At 49.3% G+C, this 16,645-nt stretch overlaps 2 protein-coding genes across 2 annotated transcripts in view; both read right to left on the reverse strand.

Annotated features, from left to right (window-relative positions):
• Nucleotides 1-6,128: 6,128 nt before the first annotated feature.
• On the reverse strand, nt 6,129-6,761 carry LOC136022920 (forkhead box protein E3-like). The gene has a single exon (XM_065696838.1). The coding sequence runs from the start codon at nt 6,756-6,758 to the stop codon at nt 6,129-6,131; it is 630 nt and encodes a 209-aa protein (XP_065552910.1). The 5' UTR covers nt 6,759-6,761.
• Nucleotides 6,762-8,684: 1,923 nt separating this feature from the next.
• The window catches only part of TMEM201 (transmembrane protein 201), a 29,117-nt gene continuing 21,156 nt past the window's right edge, over nt 8,685-16,645 (reverse strand). Inside the window, exons 8-11 of the mRNA XM_065696307.1 lie at nt 15,254-15,325; nt 13,977-14,267; nt 13,363-13,494; nt 8,685-12,913 (exon numbers count right to left, since the gene is read on the reverse strand). Of these exons, the coding sequence (XP_065552379.1) occupies nt 12,816-12,913; nt 13,363-13,494; nt 13,977-14,267; nt 15,254-15,325 (593 nt within the window). The 3' untranslated portion in view covers nt 8,685-12,815. The remainder of the gene's footprint in view (nt 12,914-13,362; nt 13,495-13,976; nt 14,268-15,253; nt 15,326-16,645) is intronic.

Here is a 16,645-nt window from a genome sequence, read left to right on the forward strand (position 1 = left end):
ATCTCATATAAAGTAACTCCAGCTTTGTATCTGCAGGTAACCACATCCGTGTTTACGCCAGCCAAGTAACTGGATAAAACAAAAGGAAAAGAGGCAGTGTCACAGGAACCCTGGTGATGCTGAAAACAAGGAAAAAAGCCAAACACAAAACACAACCCGGTTAGTGCTTCTGGAGACCAGGGCTCAAGGTTTGAAGTGAATGCAGGTGGGATAAGCATGCATAACCTGAGCCACAGTGGGTAACTATGCACTACATGAAGCTGCAAAATGACCTAGCACATCCCATTGTAACAGCTCAGGATCAGTTATAGGCCAGCTCCCTCCACCATTCTTAGCTTGGATTTTGCCAAAAGTCCTTTACATCCAACTCCACACCATGCACAGGCAAACTGGCCTTTTCTACTGTTAACAACACATAAACCCATTATTTTACTTGCTAAAACCAAAGGGGGAAGGAGTGCAGACAGATGCGAGGCAACAACAGAAAAGAATTAAACAGTCTGATATCTACTGGTGGGAAAGGGGAGTGCAATATTTTCTTAGGCATTTTCAAAGCCTCTGCACGGCTTGCAGAGGGAGATGCTGTGCTGAGGTTTATTTATAAAACCTATAAGAATGTTGACCTAAGGCTATAACTTGAAGAAAAATAAGCAGAGGTCAAGCTTTCCGAATGCAGTCCCAAACCCAAGAGAAATAGGCTTACAGTAAACCCCTCTGCTGTGAGAGGGATGCAAAACACAGGAGAGGTCCCAGTGCTTCTGAACTGCTAAAAAAGCCACAGAGACCATGAGCAATGCCCCTGGTTTAAATGGAGCCAATACTGCAGTTTATTCCGGCCACAGAAGATGGGGAGCAGGGGACATGTGTGAGGGTGCGTGGATGAGACGGAGAGGGATTTCCAGCACCTCCCTTGGTGGGCAGAGCTGGCCAATGAGGCTTCCCAGGCTTTTAGGTTATCTGTTTTGTCTCTTTAAATACCTGATACAGGTAAATGCTCCTACAAGCAGTGATTCAGAGCAGGACCTTCATCTAAATGCTCTGAATCATTCTTTGGAAGAGACAGTTGTAAGAGCCTCTGGAGAAGGCAGACAGCTAGAAGAGATCATAGAATCATAGAATAGTTGGGGTTGGACAGGACCTCAAGATCATCCAGTTCCAACCCCCCTGCCATGGGCAGGGACACCTCACACTAAACCATCCCACACAAGGCTTCATCCAACCTGGCCTTGAACACTGCCAGGGATGGAGCACTCACAACCTCCCTGGGCAGCCCATTCCAGTGCCTCAGCACCCTAACAGGAAAGAATTTCCTCCTTAGATCCAATCTAAACTTCCCCTGTTTAAGTTTTAACCCGTTACCCCTTGTCCTGTCACTACAGTCCCTGATGAAGAGTCCCTCCCCAGTATCCCTATAGGCCCCCTTCAGGTACTGGAAGCTGCTCTGAGGTCTCCACGCAGCCTTCTCTTCTCCAGGCTGAACAGCCCCAACTTCCTCAGCCTGTCTTCATACGGGAGGTGCTCCAGCCCCTGAGCATCCTCGTGGCCTCCTCTGGACTTGTTCCAGAGATGATTAACTTCCGTGGCGTTCACATCAAGATACCCATGTCAGAGACATTAACTGTTTGCTATTGACACTATGGCTCATCATCCAAACCTGCTCAGGAAAAGGACAAAGCAGTTGCAATAAGGAGCATAAGAGAAAGAACAAGACCCCTTACAACGTGGTCTTGCAATGCAATCATTTCCACCACAGATAATCCAACCATTCAGCCATGTGCATCCTCTTCCTACAAAGACTACAATAAATTCCACCTGTATTTCACTGGACCTGCCTATAGGTCCCCATCACCTTAAGAAGAATTAATCAAGCCCAGCACGATGCTGTGAAGGCGCACGTAGGAGAAATCACAGCAGGTGAAAAGGCAATTGAACTCATATTCCCAACTCCCAGTGCTGAGGCGCTGGCACAGGGTGCCCAGAGAAGCTGTGGCTGCCCCATCCCTGGCAGTGCTCAAGGCCAGGTTGGACACAGGGGCTTGGAGCAAGCTGCTCCAGTGCAAGGTGTCCCTGTGTGTGGCAGAGGATTGGAACTGGATGAATTTAAAGGTCCCTTCCAATACAAAGCACTCTGTGAATCTATGATCTCAATTTCCAGACCTTTAGAATTCCCCTGACATTGGTCTAACGCGTATTTATTGTTTCATTTTCCCCAGGAGATGAAGATGCCAAGGTCTTTCGAGATCCATTTCAGCCTCATTAATAACGGTCCCTACCGCTGGTACGCTGGTACAAACACACCATCTAGTGGCAGTCACAAAGGGAAAAGCCGTGGAACCAAGAAAGTGCTGGCAAATAAATCCCTCATACCAATTTCAACAGGCTGCTAACATAGAATCATAGAGTAGTTAGGGTTTGAAAGGACCTCAAGATCATCCAGTTCCAACCCCCTGCCATGGGCAGGGACACCTCACACTAAACCATCCCACCCAAGGCTTCATCCAACCTGGCCTTGAACACTGCCAGGGATGGAGCACTCACAACCTCCCTGGGCAACCCATTCCAGTGCCTCAGCACCCTCACAGGAAAGAATTTCCTCCTTAGATCCAATCTAAACTTCCCCTGTTTCAGTTTGAACCCGTTACCCCTTGTCCTGTCACTGCAGTCCCTGATGAAGAGTCCCTCCCCAGCATCCCTATAGGCCCCGTTCAGGTACTGGAAGGCTGCTCTGAGGTCTCCACGCAGCCTTCTCTTCTCCAGGCTGAGCAGCCCCAGCTTCCTCAGCCTGTCTTCATACGGGAGGTGCTCCAGTCCCTGATCATCCTCGTGGCCTCCTCTGGACTTGTTCCAGCAGTTCCATGTCCTTTTTATGTTGAGGACACCAGAACTGCACACAATGCTCCAGGTGAGGTCTCACAAGAGCAGAGCAGAGGGGCAGGATCACCTCCTTCGCCCTGCTGGTCATGCTCCTTTTGATGCAGCCCAGGATACGGTTGGTTTCTGGGCTGCGAGCGCACACTGCCGGCTCATGTTCATTTTCTCATCGACCAGCACCCCCAAGTCCATCTCTGCAGGGCCGCTGTGCCTGGGATTGCTCTGACTCAGGTGTAGGACCTTGCACTTGTCGTGGTTGAACTTCATAAGGTTGGCATCAGCCCACCTCACAAGCGTGTCAAGGTCCCTCTGGATGGCATCTCTTCCCTCCAGCGTATCAACTGGACCAAAAATGCCTTAATTTCAAGGATAATAACAGGGACAGGAGCAGTCTTCACCTAAATTCACATAAAAGTAGCTTTACCCATGCATTTGGTGCGGGTACACACAAGAGAACACCCACACGCGGTGTTACCCGGTGGTAACAGCAGGTCACCGGATAGAAGCCATCACCGGCCCCTCAGGGGCTCCCCACTTGGCAGCTCCTCACTGGAGATGGTTTTCAACTCAAAACCACCAAAAAGCTCCCTTTTGGGTCTCGCTTTGCAGCTTGAGCTGCATTTGCACAGGAGGGCACGATTAGCACAATGAAAGTGAGCCAGGCACCTGCAGGCCAACGGGGCATCAACCCCATAAGAAGCACCCAGGAATCCCTATGCACGTAACCAACCTCCTGCACCTCTTGGTCCTTCCTCAAAGGAACTGGGATGGACTGAGCACAACTCTTAGCAACAAGGGAAATCGGGACTAGGAAGTAGCATAAGGGTTCAGTTTAAACTGAGCTTGGGAGGAAAGGCATTTCCCTAAGTCTTTATGGGCTTCCTTCCCCAGCACCTAAATCACAAGCACAAGTTGTAGTTGCTGGCTATAAGTTAAAGTTCCCTAAGTCAAGACTGGTTTGCCTGCATCAGGGCTGCCTGGCACCCAGGGCCATGGCCCACCACAGGGTTCCGAGGAGAACCCACGCATTGGACCTTTATCTGGGAAATAGGAAATCCCATTTTTCATAGGGATGGGATGGAGCCAGAGCCATAGAGAAAACCCTGAGCAAGTCTCCTCCAAGACTTGGTTTCTTTCTACTTTTAGCTCTAGAGATCCATGCATGAAAGAGCACACACGCAAAAAGACGCTTTCCCCCATTCACAAGGTATCTACACAATAGAGTAGAAGATCAGGGTCCAGGTCCACCGAAGACCAACTACACCACACTCTGAAAGCAGGATGGCACCATTAGTTTATACCCGAGGGCATATTGAGTCCAGCATGAGCTGAAAGCTCACGCACACCCACACAACTGGTTCACGTATGAGGGCAAAGTCAGTTTACACACGTGCAAAACATCATTTAATACCTGGACACACGATTAGTTAATGCAGGAGTGCACAAGGAGTGCGCGTGTGACTGTGGAGGTTCTTACTCTTTACACATCACCTACAATGGAGTAGGATAAAGAAATACCACAAGGAGAAAATCTGGGTCTATTTGTACTAACACGAGCCATGCCATGTCCTGAAGGCATGTGAACCACAGCAATTATCCAAGAAACTGATCTGATCTTCCTATTGTTTTAGATTAAAACGGGAGTCCTTTAGAAGAAAACGGTTATTGCTCTTCCAAGCTCCAAAGAGCAAGGTCTGTTTTACAGACACCAGCTGAAACATCATCAGACTCAATAACCTGCACTCGGCGCTCAGCTGATGAAACAACCTGGGAAGCACACGGAAAGACCTTCCGAAACAGTGCCTATTCCCCTAATTCTGCACACAGCGGAGTTAATGGGAGTGCAGAGGTCAACCCTAATACCCCAAATGCAGCAGCTGTAGTTTCACACATGTGCTATTCATCCACGCTCTAAACTTTAACATGGGCTTAAAAACTGTGCCAAAACACAACCGAAACAGGTTTTATTTGCAACAAAAACCTCAAAGAATTTGTTTCAGTTACACGCTCACCACCAGCCACGAAACGCAACAGTTCTTACGCGCTAATGTTCCACTCTGGGGACTGAACTGATTTGACAACGGGAGTCCAAAGAGAGCTTTTCAAAGCACAGTAAGCGGTTTGGCGTTCAAGATTAGCAGGAGCTACATCAAAAATGAGATACAAAGAGACCAAAAAGCAACCTGAAAAATCATAAACCCACAGGATCTTTCATACGTTGGCATCCCACCATAAAGTTGTCGTCGCAGTTAAATCTAACAGCATTTCCAGTGCTATTTACATCATAGCCCTAGGACTCAAAGATGACGTTCAGAACCACTTTGTGAGTATAAAATAACAACTGGAAAACTGGCTTTAAGTTGCACTTTCTGTCAGGGATGATCAAGAAAGCATCAAAACAGTTTGCATATTTTCTGAAGCCACAGCTCTTAGGGAGTTCTATTCAACAAACACATCATAAAACAGAACACAGGGCAAGTGCTGCTCTTCGCATAACAGTATTCGGCCTCTTCTCTCAAACTCAGAACATGGTTCTTATTAGAACACTGTTTTGCCTCTGAACCCTTGAGGAAAAAGCATAGAAACTGTTCCCTCTGAAATCAGAAGGGGAAAAGACCTTACATAGTAATTATAACATCGTTTATAAGAAACATGTTAACAATGAATACATATGTAAATGTATATAACAAGCAACAATACAAAATACCCCTTTACTGCACGAAAAGTACCGGAGAGATTCACGTCGAACCCACAAGATTCCCAGTATTACTCCAACGATGTTTAGGGTTTGGTGGTGTTTGTCCCACGTCCCCCCCCCCCCCAAAAAAAAATCCATAGCATATTTTTTCATAAACCTTTAAAGAAAAACCCCAAAACGAGTTTAAGGGCACTTGGAAAAACAACTCCCCTGCAGGACCCGTTTGAGGCTGAGCATCTGCAGGACCCTTCAGGTACTCGCAGGTTCGAGGACACCCGAGGCGCGGATGAAGCATCCTGCCCAAGCTCTGCAGCTGCCTGTCGGGCTCGCCCCAAAGCTCAAACATCACAGTCATAACAACACCCCCCGCACCCCACCTGGCAGAGCGCGATTCGCCCTCCTCAGAGCACAGAGGAGTGAAACAAGGCGGCCACTGCGGCCCGGATCTTCTCCGGGCGTTTCCAGCAGCGGAGCGGTTCCAGGTCTCACCCACAGCCGCGGTGCGGGCTCCAGCTCTGCCGGGCCGGGCCGGGACGGGCCGGGACGGGACGGGGGGGTCTCAATGGAAGGCGCTGCGCGGCTTCGCGCCCCGCTCGCACACGGCCCCGCACTGCGGCTCCGCGGGGCCGGGCATGGCCCAGGCGGGCAGCCCCGGGAAGCCGGGCGGGCTCCAGGCGGGCGGCTCGGGGCAGCGGCAGCCGCGGGGCAGCGCCAGCGCCGCGCAGGGACCGTGCTGGCAGGCGGGGAGCGGCGGCAGCACCGGCGGAGGCACCGGCCAGGACGCGGCGGCGGGGCCGGGCGGCGGCGGCGGTGGGGCCGGGGGCCGCGGGGGCAGGCGGCGGCGGCGGCGGCGGCGGTAGTCGCCGTCCGGGAACATGTCGTGGAAAGCGGGGTCCAGCGCCCAGTCGCCGCCGCGGCCGGGGCCGTTGGGGCCGGGGCAGCGGGGCAGGCGGCGGAAGCAGGGGTTGAGGCTGAGGTTGTGCCGGACGCTGTTCTTCCAGCCCTTGGGACAGCCGCGGTAGTAGGGGAAGCGCCCCGCGATGTAGGCGTAGATGCCGCTGAGCGGCAGGCGCTGCTCGGGGCTGGCACGGATGGCCATGGCGATCAGCGCCACGTACGTGTACGGCGGCTTCTGCGGGGTCTCCCCGAAGTCCTGGCCGGCCGCCTCCCCGCGCTCCGCTTCCCCCATGGCCGGGGCTCGCCGGTGCTCCCCGGCCCCGCCGCTGCCCCCATAAACCCTCTGCCACCCGCCCCCCCCCCCCCCCGGCCCGCTCGGGGTCGCGGCCGGGTCACGGCGTCGCTTCGGCTCCGCAAACCCAAACAGCGAGGAGCGGGGGGGGGCACACGGACAGCGGCCCCTCCCTCTCCTGGGGCAGGGAGAGGGCATCCCCGCGGCGCTCCGCGCTGCTGGGGCAGCGCCTGCAGTAAACCCGGCCGAGGGGATCGCTGCTTACCCTTCCCGTGGGGCGAGGAGCTCTGCGGCGACCTACGCGGGATGCTCCTGCCCACGGGCCCCGCGCTGCATCCCAGCAGGTACCGAGGGGAAGGGGGAGGAGAGGAGCAGAGCACTGCGATTCCCCAAATAGAATCATAGAATCCCGGACCGGTTTGGGGTGAACGGACCTTAAAGCTCACCCAGTTCCAACCCCTGCCATGGGCAGGGACCCCTTCCACTGGAGCAGCTTGCTCCAAGCCCCTGTGTCCAACCTGGCCTTGAGCACTGCCAGGGATGGGGCTTCTTCCTAACTAGACATAAGAACTTCTTCCTAATGTCTAATCTCAATCTTTCCTCTCTCAGTTTAAAGCCATTCCCCCTTGTCCTGTCATTACACGCCCTTGTTCCTGTACCAGTATAGTTAACAGGTCAGTAAATACCCCTGGTAAAAACACTTGTGGCAAGAGATATGTGAACTCACAGAAGAAAAACCTTGTCTCCAGATAGTTCAAAAAACTACCCCAAACTAGTTCAAAATACATCCTTGTGGAAAGAACTGTTAGTGCGATGACACCAGTAATGTCATTAAAACACAGGTCCTCCTTGGAAAAGTGTTTCTTTGATCACCCTTAATGAATTAACCCCACCACCAACCCTTAATGAAAAGAAACGATGACTCACTAGTCTGGAAGGAATCAGCTCCTCTTTTCCAAAGGCCGTACAGAAGAACATCCGTGACTATCACGCTGCTGTTCTCAGATTACCAAAGCTACCACCAGTAGCTCAGTGCTGGGTCCAACAACGCTGCCAGGTCTCCTGGTTTAAATTAAATACTTTGGATAGAAAACTTCCACTCTAGATGGAAACAAATTATTAAGAATGGAACATCCCTACTGGTTGTAACAGGAGGAGAAGGAAGCTCGTTGCTGGAGCACAGGAAGACTCACCTGCATGCCCACAGTTTGGGTTGCTGCTAGCCCTGTGTATTGGAGAAGGAATTACATACACCACCTGTGTTGAAAATAAAAAGATCCAGGGCCAAACTGGTCCCTAACACTAAAGGAACAGGGGGAGAAAGGAGAAGCGAAGCGTATCCCCTCCTGCACAGCAATACACAGAACTTCCCCCTGTATTTAAGACTGAACACGCTGCCAGGTTCTAAAACAAACTAGCAGCACATTTTAACAAAGTAAAATGTTAAGTCATAAAAGCAGAAATGGAGGCAAACAGCCTTTGAAGCCTGTGTCTAAAAGCTTATGCCACCCATCTTAATTTACATTACAAAATAAAACCATAAATTAAAGACCATAAAACAACACAAAAGCAAAATCTTGGAAAGACTTTCCATTTCCCAGAGGAAAAATATCCCTGAAATGCCAAATGGGCACAAATCCTACAGTCTGAAGTTCAGAACATCAGTTAATGGCAGTAGCTGATTTCCCTTTTCATTGATGGAAAGCTCTCAAAGCATAACCATGTACTTCCCCTTCCATCTCTGAATCACGGTCATGAGCTCCTCCCAAGCTCACCAAGCTTTGTGCTTTCTCTTAGACCGTGCCAGCTTTAGAAGAGTGAAGAGATCAAAGTTAATTTGACCAGACACACACACACAAGCACAAATAATGTCTCACTTCCCCCCCCCCAGCCATTCAGCTCCCCAGAAACGGAATCACACCGAGGTGAAAACTCATCTGGTTTTATTTTCTAAAGAAAAATATTCCTCTTTGAACACAAAGCATCAACTAAAAACCTCCGAGGAACAGTTCCGCCCCCCCTGGAGCACAATTGAACTAAACGGTACAGTGTCAGAGCTCCCCAGACAAGTATACACACATTGACACACAGTCTGTCTTTCACAGGAAATCAGGTTTAGGACTCAGAGTTGACCTCCTCACCCTCTCTAGCTACCCAATCCATCCCCAGGTACTCTGTCCCTTTGTCCCACCACAGGTCGCAGTGATGGCAATTTCTGGAATCAAACTCTGCTAAAGAAAAGTAGGATTGGCCAAATTGTCCCTTTCTAATCTTCTAACAAATGTCTGTGAGAGAGGTTAAGACCATAGTTATTTCCAGGAATGGTGCTTGGAAGAAAAAAATATAGCAGCATCCACAGGCAACGCAAGCCCTTCATTCCAGCTGCCCTGCTTAAGGAACCCAGTCAAGTTCAGCAGTGTTTTACAGGTGTTCCCAGCACCCAAGAAGAGGGAGTGGGAATAAAACATTCACAGGCCAAATCACAGCCGAAAAGTCAGTGAATCTGGCCTACACATGCCAGCAATGAGGGATTTCCACACTGCCACACTGACCAATGGCACGTTAAAAATTTATGTAAAAGCATATGATAACCTTCAGAAATCAGCAACTTGTTCTACCAATCCTCTCTATCCCATCAAAGGGATGTGTGCATTGTACTTGTTGCATCTGCCAAACTGCCCCCATTGCAGCACTGGAACCAGACTCTAGAATCCAAATTCTTCCTACTCCAAAGAGCAGAATCATCAATAGTCTCTGCAAGGTCTCAGAACATGCCCAACAAGCTCTTATGCAAAGTACCTGGATGTTTTCAAGGGGAGGTAGGTAATGGAAAAGGTCTGGAAATGGAGCATATTTGTATCCCACACACTCATTAGTTGTTGGTATTAAGTAATGCTCAAATCTATCAGACCGTTTTGTCAGGATCTTTTCCATTCCATACACTCCAGCAGTTTTTACAGTAGGAAAGACATTAGAAAAATAAAATCTCACCCCTGACCAATCCTGTCTGAAGATCAGCATCATCAGGCACAGACTTTTACAGGGGGGCCACATAAACTTCAGTTTCCTCCAAACCAGCTTCATATAGAAAACAGCAGCAAGGTAGACACAGTATCTAAGAGCTAGATTAAGGCCAACAATATAAGACAAACATGGGCTCAGATCTTCTGAAATGATGAAACCCTCCAAATGTTTCCATACACATGCATGCACACGTGCACACACCCACACACACACACATACACACGTGTACTCGTGTGTGCTGCTCAAGCAAAGGCTTCACAACTGTGAAAGCACCACTGGAGAGTGTTCTAGCACCAGAATGAAATATAGTTGGTTGTCTTCCCTATTCAGCAATAAAATCCAAAGTCTTTATACTGCTTTGGACAAAGTCAGCCTTCCAAGAACAGTTTCAGTGAGCAGATCCAGAAGCGCAGTGACAGGTTAAAGTGTTCCTGTTCTGGAATACAAGCAAGAAGAGGTGTGTTGCGAGGCTGCAGCTCCTTGGTTGCTGGAAAGGAGGAGAACATTTGTATTGCAATCCGGTAGAGACAGAGACCAATGTGGACTCCAGGCGAGTGCGATGGTGAGGCTCAGCGCAGACTGGGAGGTGGAGGTGGGAAGTTTGCATACACAAAGTCACAGTGCACTTCCGTTGGCATAATAAAGACAAGCAAGCCCACAGCATTTTCTGGCAGGCTTGTCTCTGCATAGGAGGCCCCTGGTATGCTGGAAGTCAGGACAAGGATCCATGAATGGGATGTCGCACGCTGCACCAGGGCATCATGAAACTCAAACAGCAGAAGTCTAAATAGAAGCTTCTAAGTTGGTTGCTAGCATCTTGCCTATACACATGCTCAAATGAGCCTCCAGAAGTCTATAAGGGGACAAAATTATCTAAACTGCAGGGTTATGGGTCCAGTTTAGCTACAACAATTCATGCAGGTTACAAAAGAATTCATCATCAGCCTGCAGCACATCTTTCTGCTGCAGGTCTCTATCCTGGATCTAGGCCTTTGTACAGGAGGTGGTGGCTGCGTGGCCCTTTACCAACAGCCTAGAGAAGCCAAGAGAAAGGTGCAGGGTCAGAACTGACACCTCCACAGTGTCTCAGATCCGCACGTGTGAGCAGAGGTCTGTCCTCTGCCTGTAAGATGCAGAGCAGGAGATAAGCAGGCCTCACTAGGAAGGGAGGATGGGGAGCTGCAGCTGGAAGTGGCTGCTAAAAGAAAGTAGGAAGAAATGGAAGAGACAGGGAGATTTAATTTGTCAGTGCATGACTTACCAGCAGTAAAGCCCCATCTAATGTGTCATACAGTGTGCTGAGCAGAGTCTGGCTTTCACTCCCATGATGTACTGTGTTAGGAACTCAAAACATGCAAGAGAAACAATGAAGTGAAAGAAAGGGTGATCATCGCTCTGAGGCGTGAATTTCGGGTTCAGAACAGAGAATTACCAGCAGATACACTTTGCTTCTGTGCACATGCAAGAGTACAGTAGAGGGAACAGCAGCAGTACTGAAAGGGAGGAAAAGACACAGTAACACTGTAATTCAAGATGCAAACACAGGACAGCGAGGGAGAGGAAACAGGAGTTTGAGATAAAGGAGCCCAAAGGAAAGGACAATAAAACCCCATCTTAATAGAGTCAGCCCTGCTTCAGGAAATACACAGCTAATGGCAGTTGGCTTTCTCTCTTCACCATGTGTCCTTGACACATTGATGGATCTGCTCTCTGCACCTGGGATTTAAGAATCAAAACATCAAGACTTTCTTTGTTCCTAAGATGTACTATATGATTATGAGTACTCAGCACTATACTCTAAATGGCCCCTGAATCCTAAGCAATGCTGAAGTCTCACCCAAAAGGAGAAGTGCCCAAATGACAAATTGCTTTTGCAAATCTACGGCTACTTCCTTTGGGTTAGGAAAGAAGAATCTATCCAGAAGGCTGGATTGTCCAGAAGCAGGTTTGGCATTCCCAGCTGAGAGCACCTTGGCATTTAACTAAGTAAGAAGTATCTTCCATGGTTACTTAGCAAATCCCAATATCAGATTGAAGGTTTCTGGATAAATGTCTACAATCAGATAGCTCCTCGTGTATCTTCTAATAGAACAGATTTGTGCGATGTACAGCAAGAACACGCTGCTCCAGTGAAAGCACCAGCAGAACTGTGAGCTGAAGCCCTCTGACCATGGTGCAGATCACAGAAGGATCCTTCCTCACTACAGAATTCACTGTAACAGAATTAATGCCTCCTGGGTAAAGCAAAGCACAGGCTTCCCCCTCCCAATGCAAATCACAAACTGATGCCTGCCTGGGGTTTGTGCACTCCTACAGCGACAGTGTTGGCTGGAGGGATGCAGTTTGTGAGAACCAGCACGACCAGAATGGCAACCGGTGAAAAGCGGCCTCAGGGCACAGCTCAGGTGGAAGCACATGAACAGAGAAGATGCTAGAATATGCCACAGCAGCCAAGGTCACCCATGTGCTTAGGCAAGCTTAAGGCAACTGAAGAAAATTCACTGATAATTTAGAGGAGAGTGCCAAGGGGAAGAGAGAAGAGGAACCATTGGGCAAAGAAGCTGGGAATGCTGCTACAGTAGCCAAAGCCCAGCACCAGCTACTAAGCAACCCCTCTTCTCCAGGTCGTTTGTTCCAATTCTCCTCATTTTACCAGCACCATCAGGATGAGGTTCGTGTGTCAGAAAGAAGAGCTGGGGATAGGTTCCTATAAACACAGCTTACACATTTTCAGGCTTGTCTCTCAGGTCAGTTCCTTTGAAAGAAAGCACGAGGGCCATTTGACTGGCCCCCCACTTTGAACTGGAGCTCTCTGGGAATCCTGCCACCTCCAGGGACAATCCTGGGATATGTTCTACCTGGAAGTGATGGCAGCAGCAACTGGGTTCCTTGTCATGAGAGCTGAGTAGACGGTAGTTCACTAAAAACCAGCATGCACCAGTGGCATGGCCATTAGACATGAAGCCATGGTTGAATCCTTCTTGTCTCCTCCGAAGCGGGTGGAACCAGAAAGAAGGGGAGTGTTGGCACAAATCAACGCAGGCTCCGGTAGACATAGGCTGATGTGAAGATAGCGTTGACAGTCAGACTCAGGGCTAGCAGGCCTCGGAGAGCAGAGTTACCAAAATGACCTTAGTAGAAGAGGACAACACAAAGAAAAGGAATAGTAGAAAGAGATATTAAAGAATTGATGAGACAAATTACAGCAAACATTGCTTGTGCTCTTTTTCTCTCTTTGCCCAGCATTTTCACCATGAACACAAATTGCTGAAGCACTTCTGTCAGGACAGATTCCACTGCTCTTTTTGGTTCCATTTTCATCTCATTGCTCTTCTCAACACCCGCATCCCCACCCCTCTCCTTCTGTCTCAGTTCAGCCCTCTGTCAGTATTCTTCAGACAGTCCAAAGAGCAGGAATAGCCTTTTTAAGGCCTTAGAATAGCAGTCAGAAGAATGCATTTTGCTACTACTTGTTTATTTGATCTGAAGTTCGGATCACTACTGCAGCATAGGAAATACCTCAGTTACCCCCACAGGAATGCTCACACGTATATGAAGCACTCAAATGACTTGCACCTACCTCTCCAGCCTGCCAAATCTTCCCCTTTGGTCGTTGTGTCGACCACACAGGCAGATGAGTGTGATGAATGATCCTCCTTTTTGATGGAATTATCACTGCAAATGCTCCCTCCTTCCATAGCAGATCTTACATCTGCAAGGAAAAAAAGGTGAAAATTCAGAAGGCACCACTGGAAGCCAAAAGCAGCAGAAGTTACCAGAATAAAGCTAGAACATCAGCAGTGAATGGCTGCCTGGTAAGAGTCATGAAAGGATTGAGGACAGGGGCTGGAAACAAAAGGCATTTTCACTGCTGTGCAGCAGAAGCTGCCTGCATGTTTGTCTCATACACTGTCCATATCAGTATCACCACATCTATGGTTAAAGGAGTTATCTATACAAGGGTGAAGACAGTGGCAGTAGTACCCCTGGGGCACCAAGTGACAGAAGGACATCTGAGGCTCTCCAGGCCAGTGGATTCTTAAGGGAGCTTTGGCAGCCCAGCAGTCATCACCATCTAGGTTTCTCCTGAGGGTTTCCCACCTATTGTGTCACCTAGATGATGTGTGGCTCTGCTTGCAAGCCAACTCCTTCCTACAAATGCATTTCCGAGACAGCAGCAAGCTGCCAGCATACCATGAATTCCCCGCTCACTGAAGGTCTTCTTTGGAAAGGAGGCCAGCTCGGTGGCAAAGATGTTGCTGTCAGAGTGGGTGTGCTCCTCTGAGCTAGATGGAGTGAGCTGAGCTTCATTCTGAGATGGGAAGAGCAGCAGCTTCTGTCCTTTCAGGTTGAGGCGGGCAGGGCTGATGAGCGGCCGGCGGTACCGCAGGGAACCCGAGCTGGAGGTCACAGAGCCAGCCACTGATGGTGCTGGGGAAGGGATGCGGGAGGGAGCACAGCTGCCTGACAGCAGGGAGAAGTGCTCTGGAATGGGAACAGCCCAAAGAGAAAATGATGAGATGACAATGCCATACAACAGGCACTGTTTCCTTTAACAATTCTACAAGATGCCCCATCTCTCGCAGTGTTCAAAGCACGCTGGATGGGGCTTGGAGCAACCTGCTCTAGTGGAAGGTGTCCCTGCATGGGGTTGGAACTGGATGAGCTTTAAGGTCCCTTCCAACCCAAACCACTCTGGGATTCTATGATTCCATAAGAAAAGGGAATGGAGCTGCAAATGTCCAACATATCTTGCACTAAAATTCTTTATTCATTTGAATTCCCACATAGCAAAACATGGAGAAATTCCACATGCACTTTGGTAACTCAAGAATGACTTAGACTAGAGAAGGGTTTACCAGGACCTGAGTGAGCTTTCTCTCTGCTCAGTTGTGTCCGCTCAGTAGAGCCTGTTTTGCAGGTAAATGAACTGTTCTGGCATGTCCTTTAAAGGCTGTTAGGAAAGAGCATCAGGATGTGAGAAGGTTTGCATTAGCTCAGGCTGTGCCTGTAATTCCAGCAGCAAATGCTTAGGCAGCACAAACAGCCAAAGGATCCATCTGGGGTCAGGAGGGCAACAGACAGGTCACTGGAGGACACGGGAGCAAAAGGGCAGAGCAGACAGGGCAGCAGCTCCTCTGGCTGGGAAAGTGCAACAGAAGAGCTGCCCTAGGAACAGTTTAGTCTCCTGCCAAAGCAGTCTCAACTCAGCTGTGGAGCAGGGAAACGATCCTGGCTTTGTCTCACTGGGTTCAGTGTGAGCTCTCCCAGGACTTCCAACACACCCAGCACCTTATTTTAATGCAATCCCACTCTTAGCTGGAGCCGCCTCTGCAGCATTTCTAACAGCAAACCTGACATTTGCACTGGGATGTGAGCAGGGAGGAAAGAATTAAACTTGGATCATGTGTTTCAACCTACTCCCTGCAAATCCTGCAAAGAGAGCTGCTCTGGAAGGCCTCGTGCATTACCTGATGTAGGAGATTCCTTGGACTGAGATGACTGTGAGGCTGGGCGACTTCCACTGAACAGGTAGCCAGAATCTAAAGTGCAAAATGAAACAGTCTGAACCCAGCTGGCTCGATCTACCCCCCACCCCCCAAAATATAACTGCATCAGCTTGTCTCAGAAGGGGATGGGTAGTAAATGCAGGCAGGAAAAACATCCCTGTTTTCCTGGGTAAGCTACATGCCAGCATCAGAATAATCCACTTTTCCCAGCTGCCACAGAACTGGCTTATAATAATTTACCTAACATTGCACAGGAGTAGATGACAAATATACACGCAATTTAGTTGCTGTGAAAGCAGCAACAGAAGGATGGGGCAGCTTCCAAAGGTGGGAACTTCTTCACCTGCTCCTGGCAAAGCTGCTGGATGACTCCTGAATACCACATCAAGTTCACATTATCTACCCTGTGACTGTATCACAGCTGGCGTGCCTCTGCTTTGAAAGGAAGAACCTGAAGATATGGTTGTATCCTTCTATACTCAGCCCCAGCAGCTTTCTCCAGTCTGGCTTTGCAGTGGGCAAAAGCAAGCACAGACCTCACAAGGGTGGCTCTGCAGGCAGGGGGGATCCCAGCCATCTGGTGCATTCACACCTGCCCTTCCCATGCCAGTTTGGGAACTAGGAGGGTGCAGGCTGTGCCCAAAGCTGCTGTGCTGCTGGGCTGGTCTTTCTCTTGCTTTTTTAGAGGAGCTGGCAAAATCGCCAGCAGCATGAGCTAGAGAAATGTTAGATGAAGTAAAAAGTCCCTGCAAGATTGCTCTCTGCTGCAGTGCTATCCTACAAACTGCCCCATTTTGGCCCCTGACCTTTTGGTAATCAGTTACCTGTTTTATAACTCTCCCTGAGTTGTAGAGTCTGATTCCATGCATCAGCTACAGACACAGGAAAGCTTAGCTTTCCTTGGATGGAGAATAGCACTTGAATGCTATTTTCCATCTGTCAGTTTCTAACACAGCAAAACTGAGGGCTTACTGAGATACTGAGAGTTTTTCCTTAGGCTAGAATCTTTCCTAGATCAGAGAGCCCTTAAAAACAGGAGGAAACGGGGTCTCTACAGCAGTTTCCATAGTTGTGCTAATGCATGTCAAACACAGATTTTATGAAGAGCCTGCCTTTAGCTCTGCTCCCTTCAGCTGTAGCAAGAAAAGCAAGCTACACAAAGGAGAGAGGGGAGGAGAAATCACTCTTGCCAGATCAGTTATCCTCATGCTCCCAATCACCTCCTAACACTGCTCTTTTCCATTCCCACTTCTCACTGCTCCTTCTCTCTCTCTCCCACACACTGTAGCTTGTGCTGTAAAACCACAAATGCCTGGAGAAGCCTCTGGGTTTCAGTAAGCGCACAACAGGCAA

Source organism: Lathamus discolor, chromosome 16 (assembly GCF_037157495.1).
Source record: "Lathamus discolor isolate bLatDis1 chromosome 16, bLatDis1.hap1, whole genome shotgun sequence".
Lineage (NCBI taxonomy): Eukaryota > Metazoa > Chordata > Aves > Psittaciformes > Psittacidae > Lathamus > Lathamus discolor.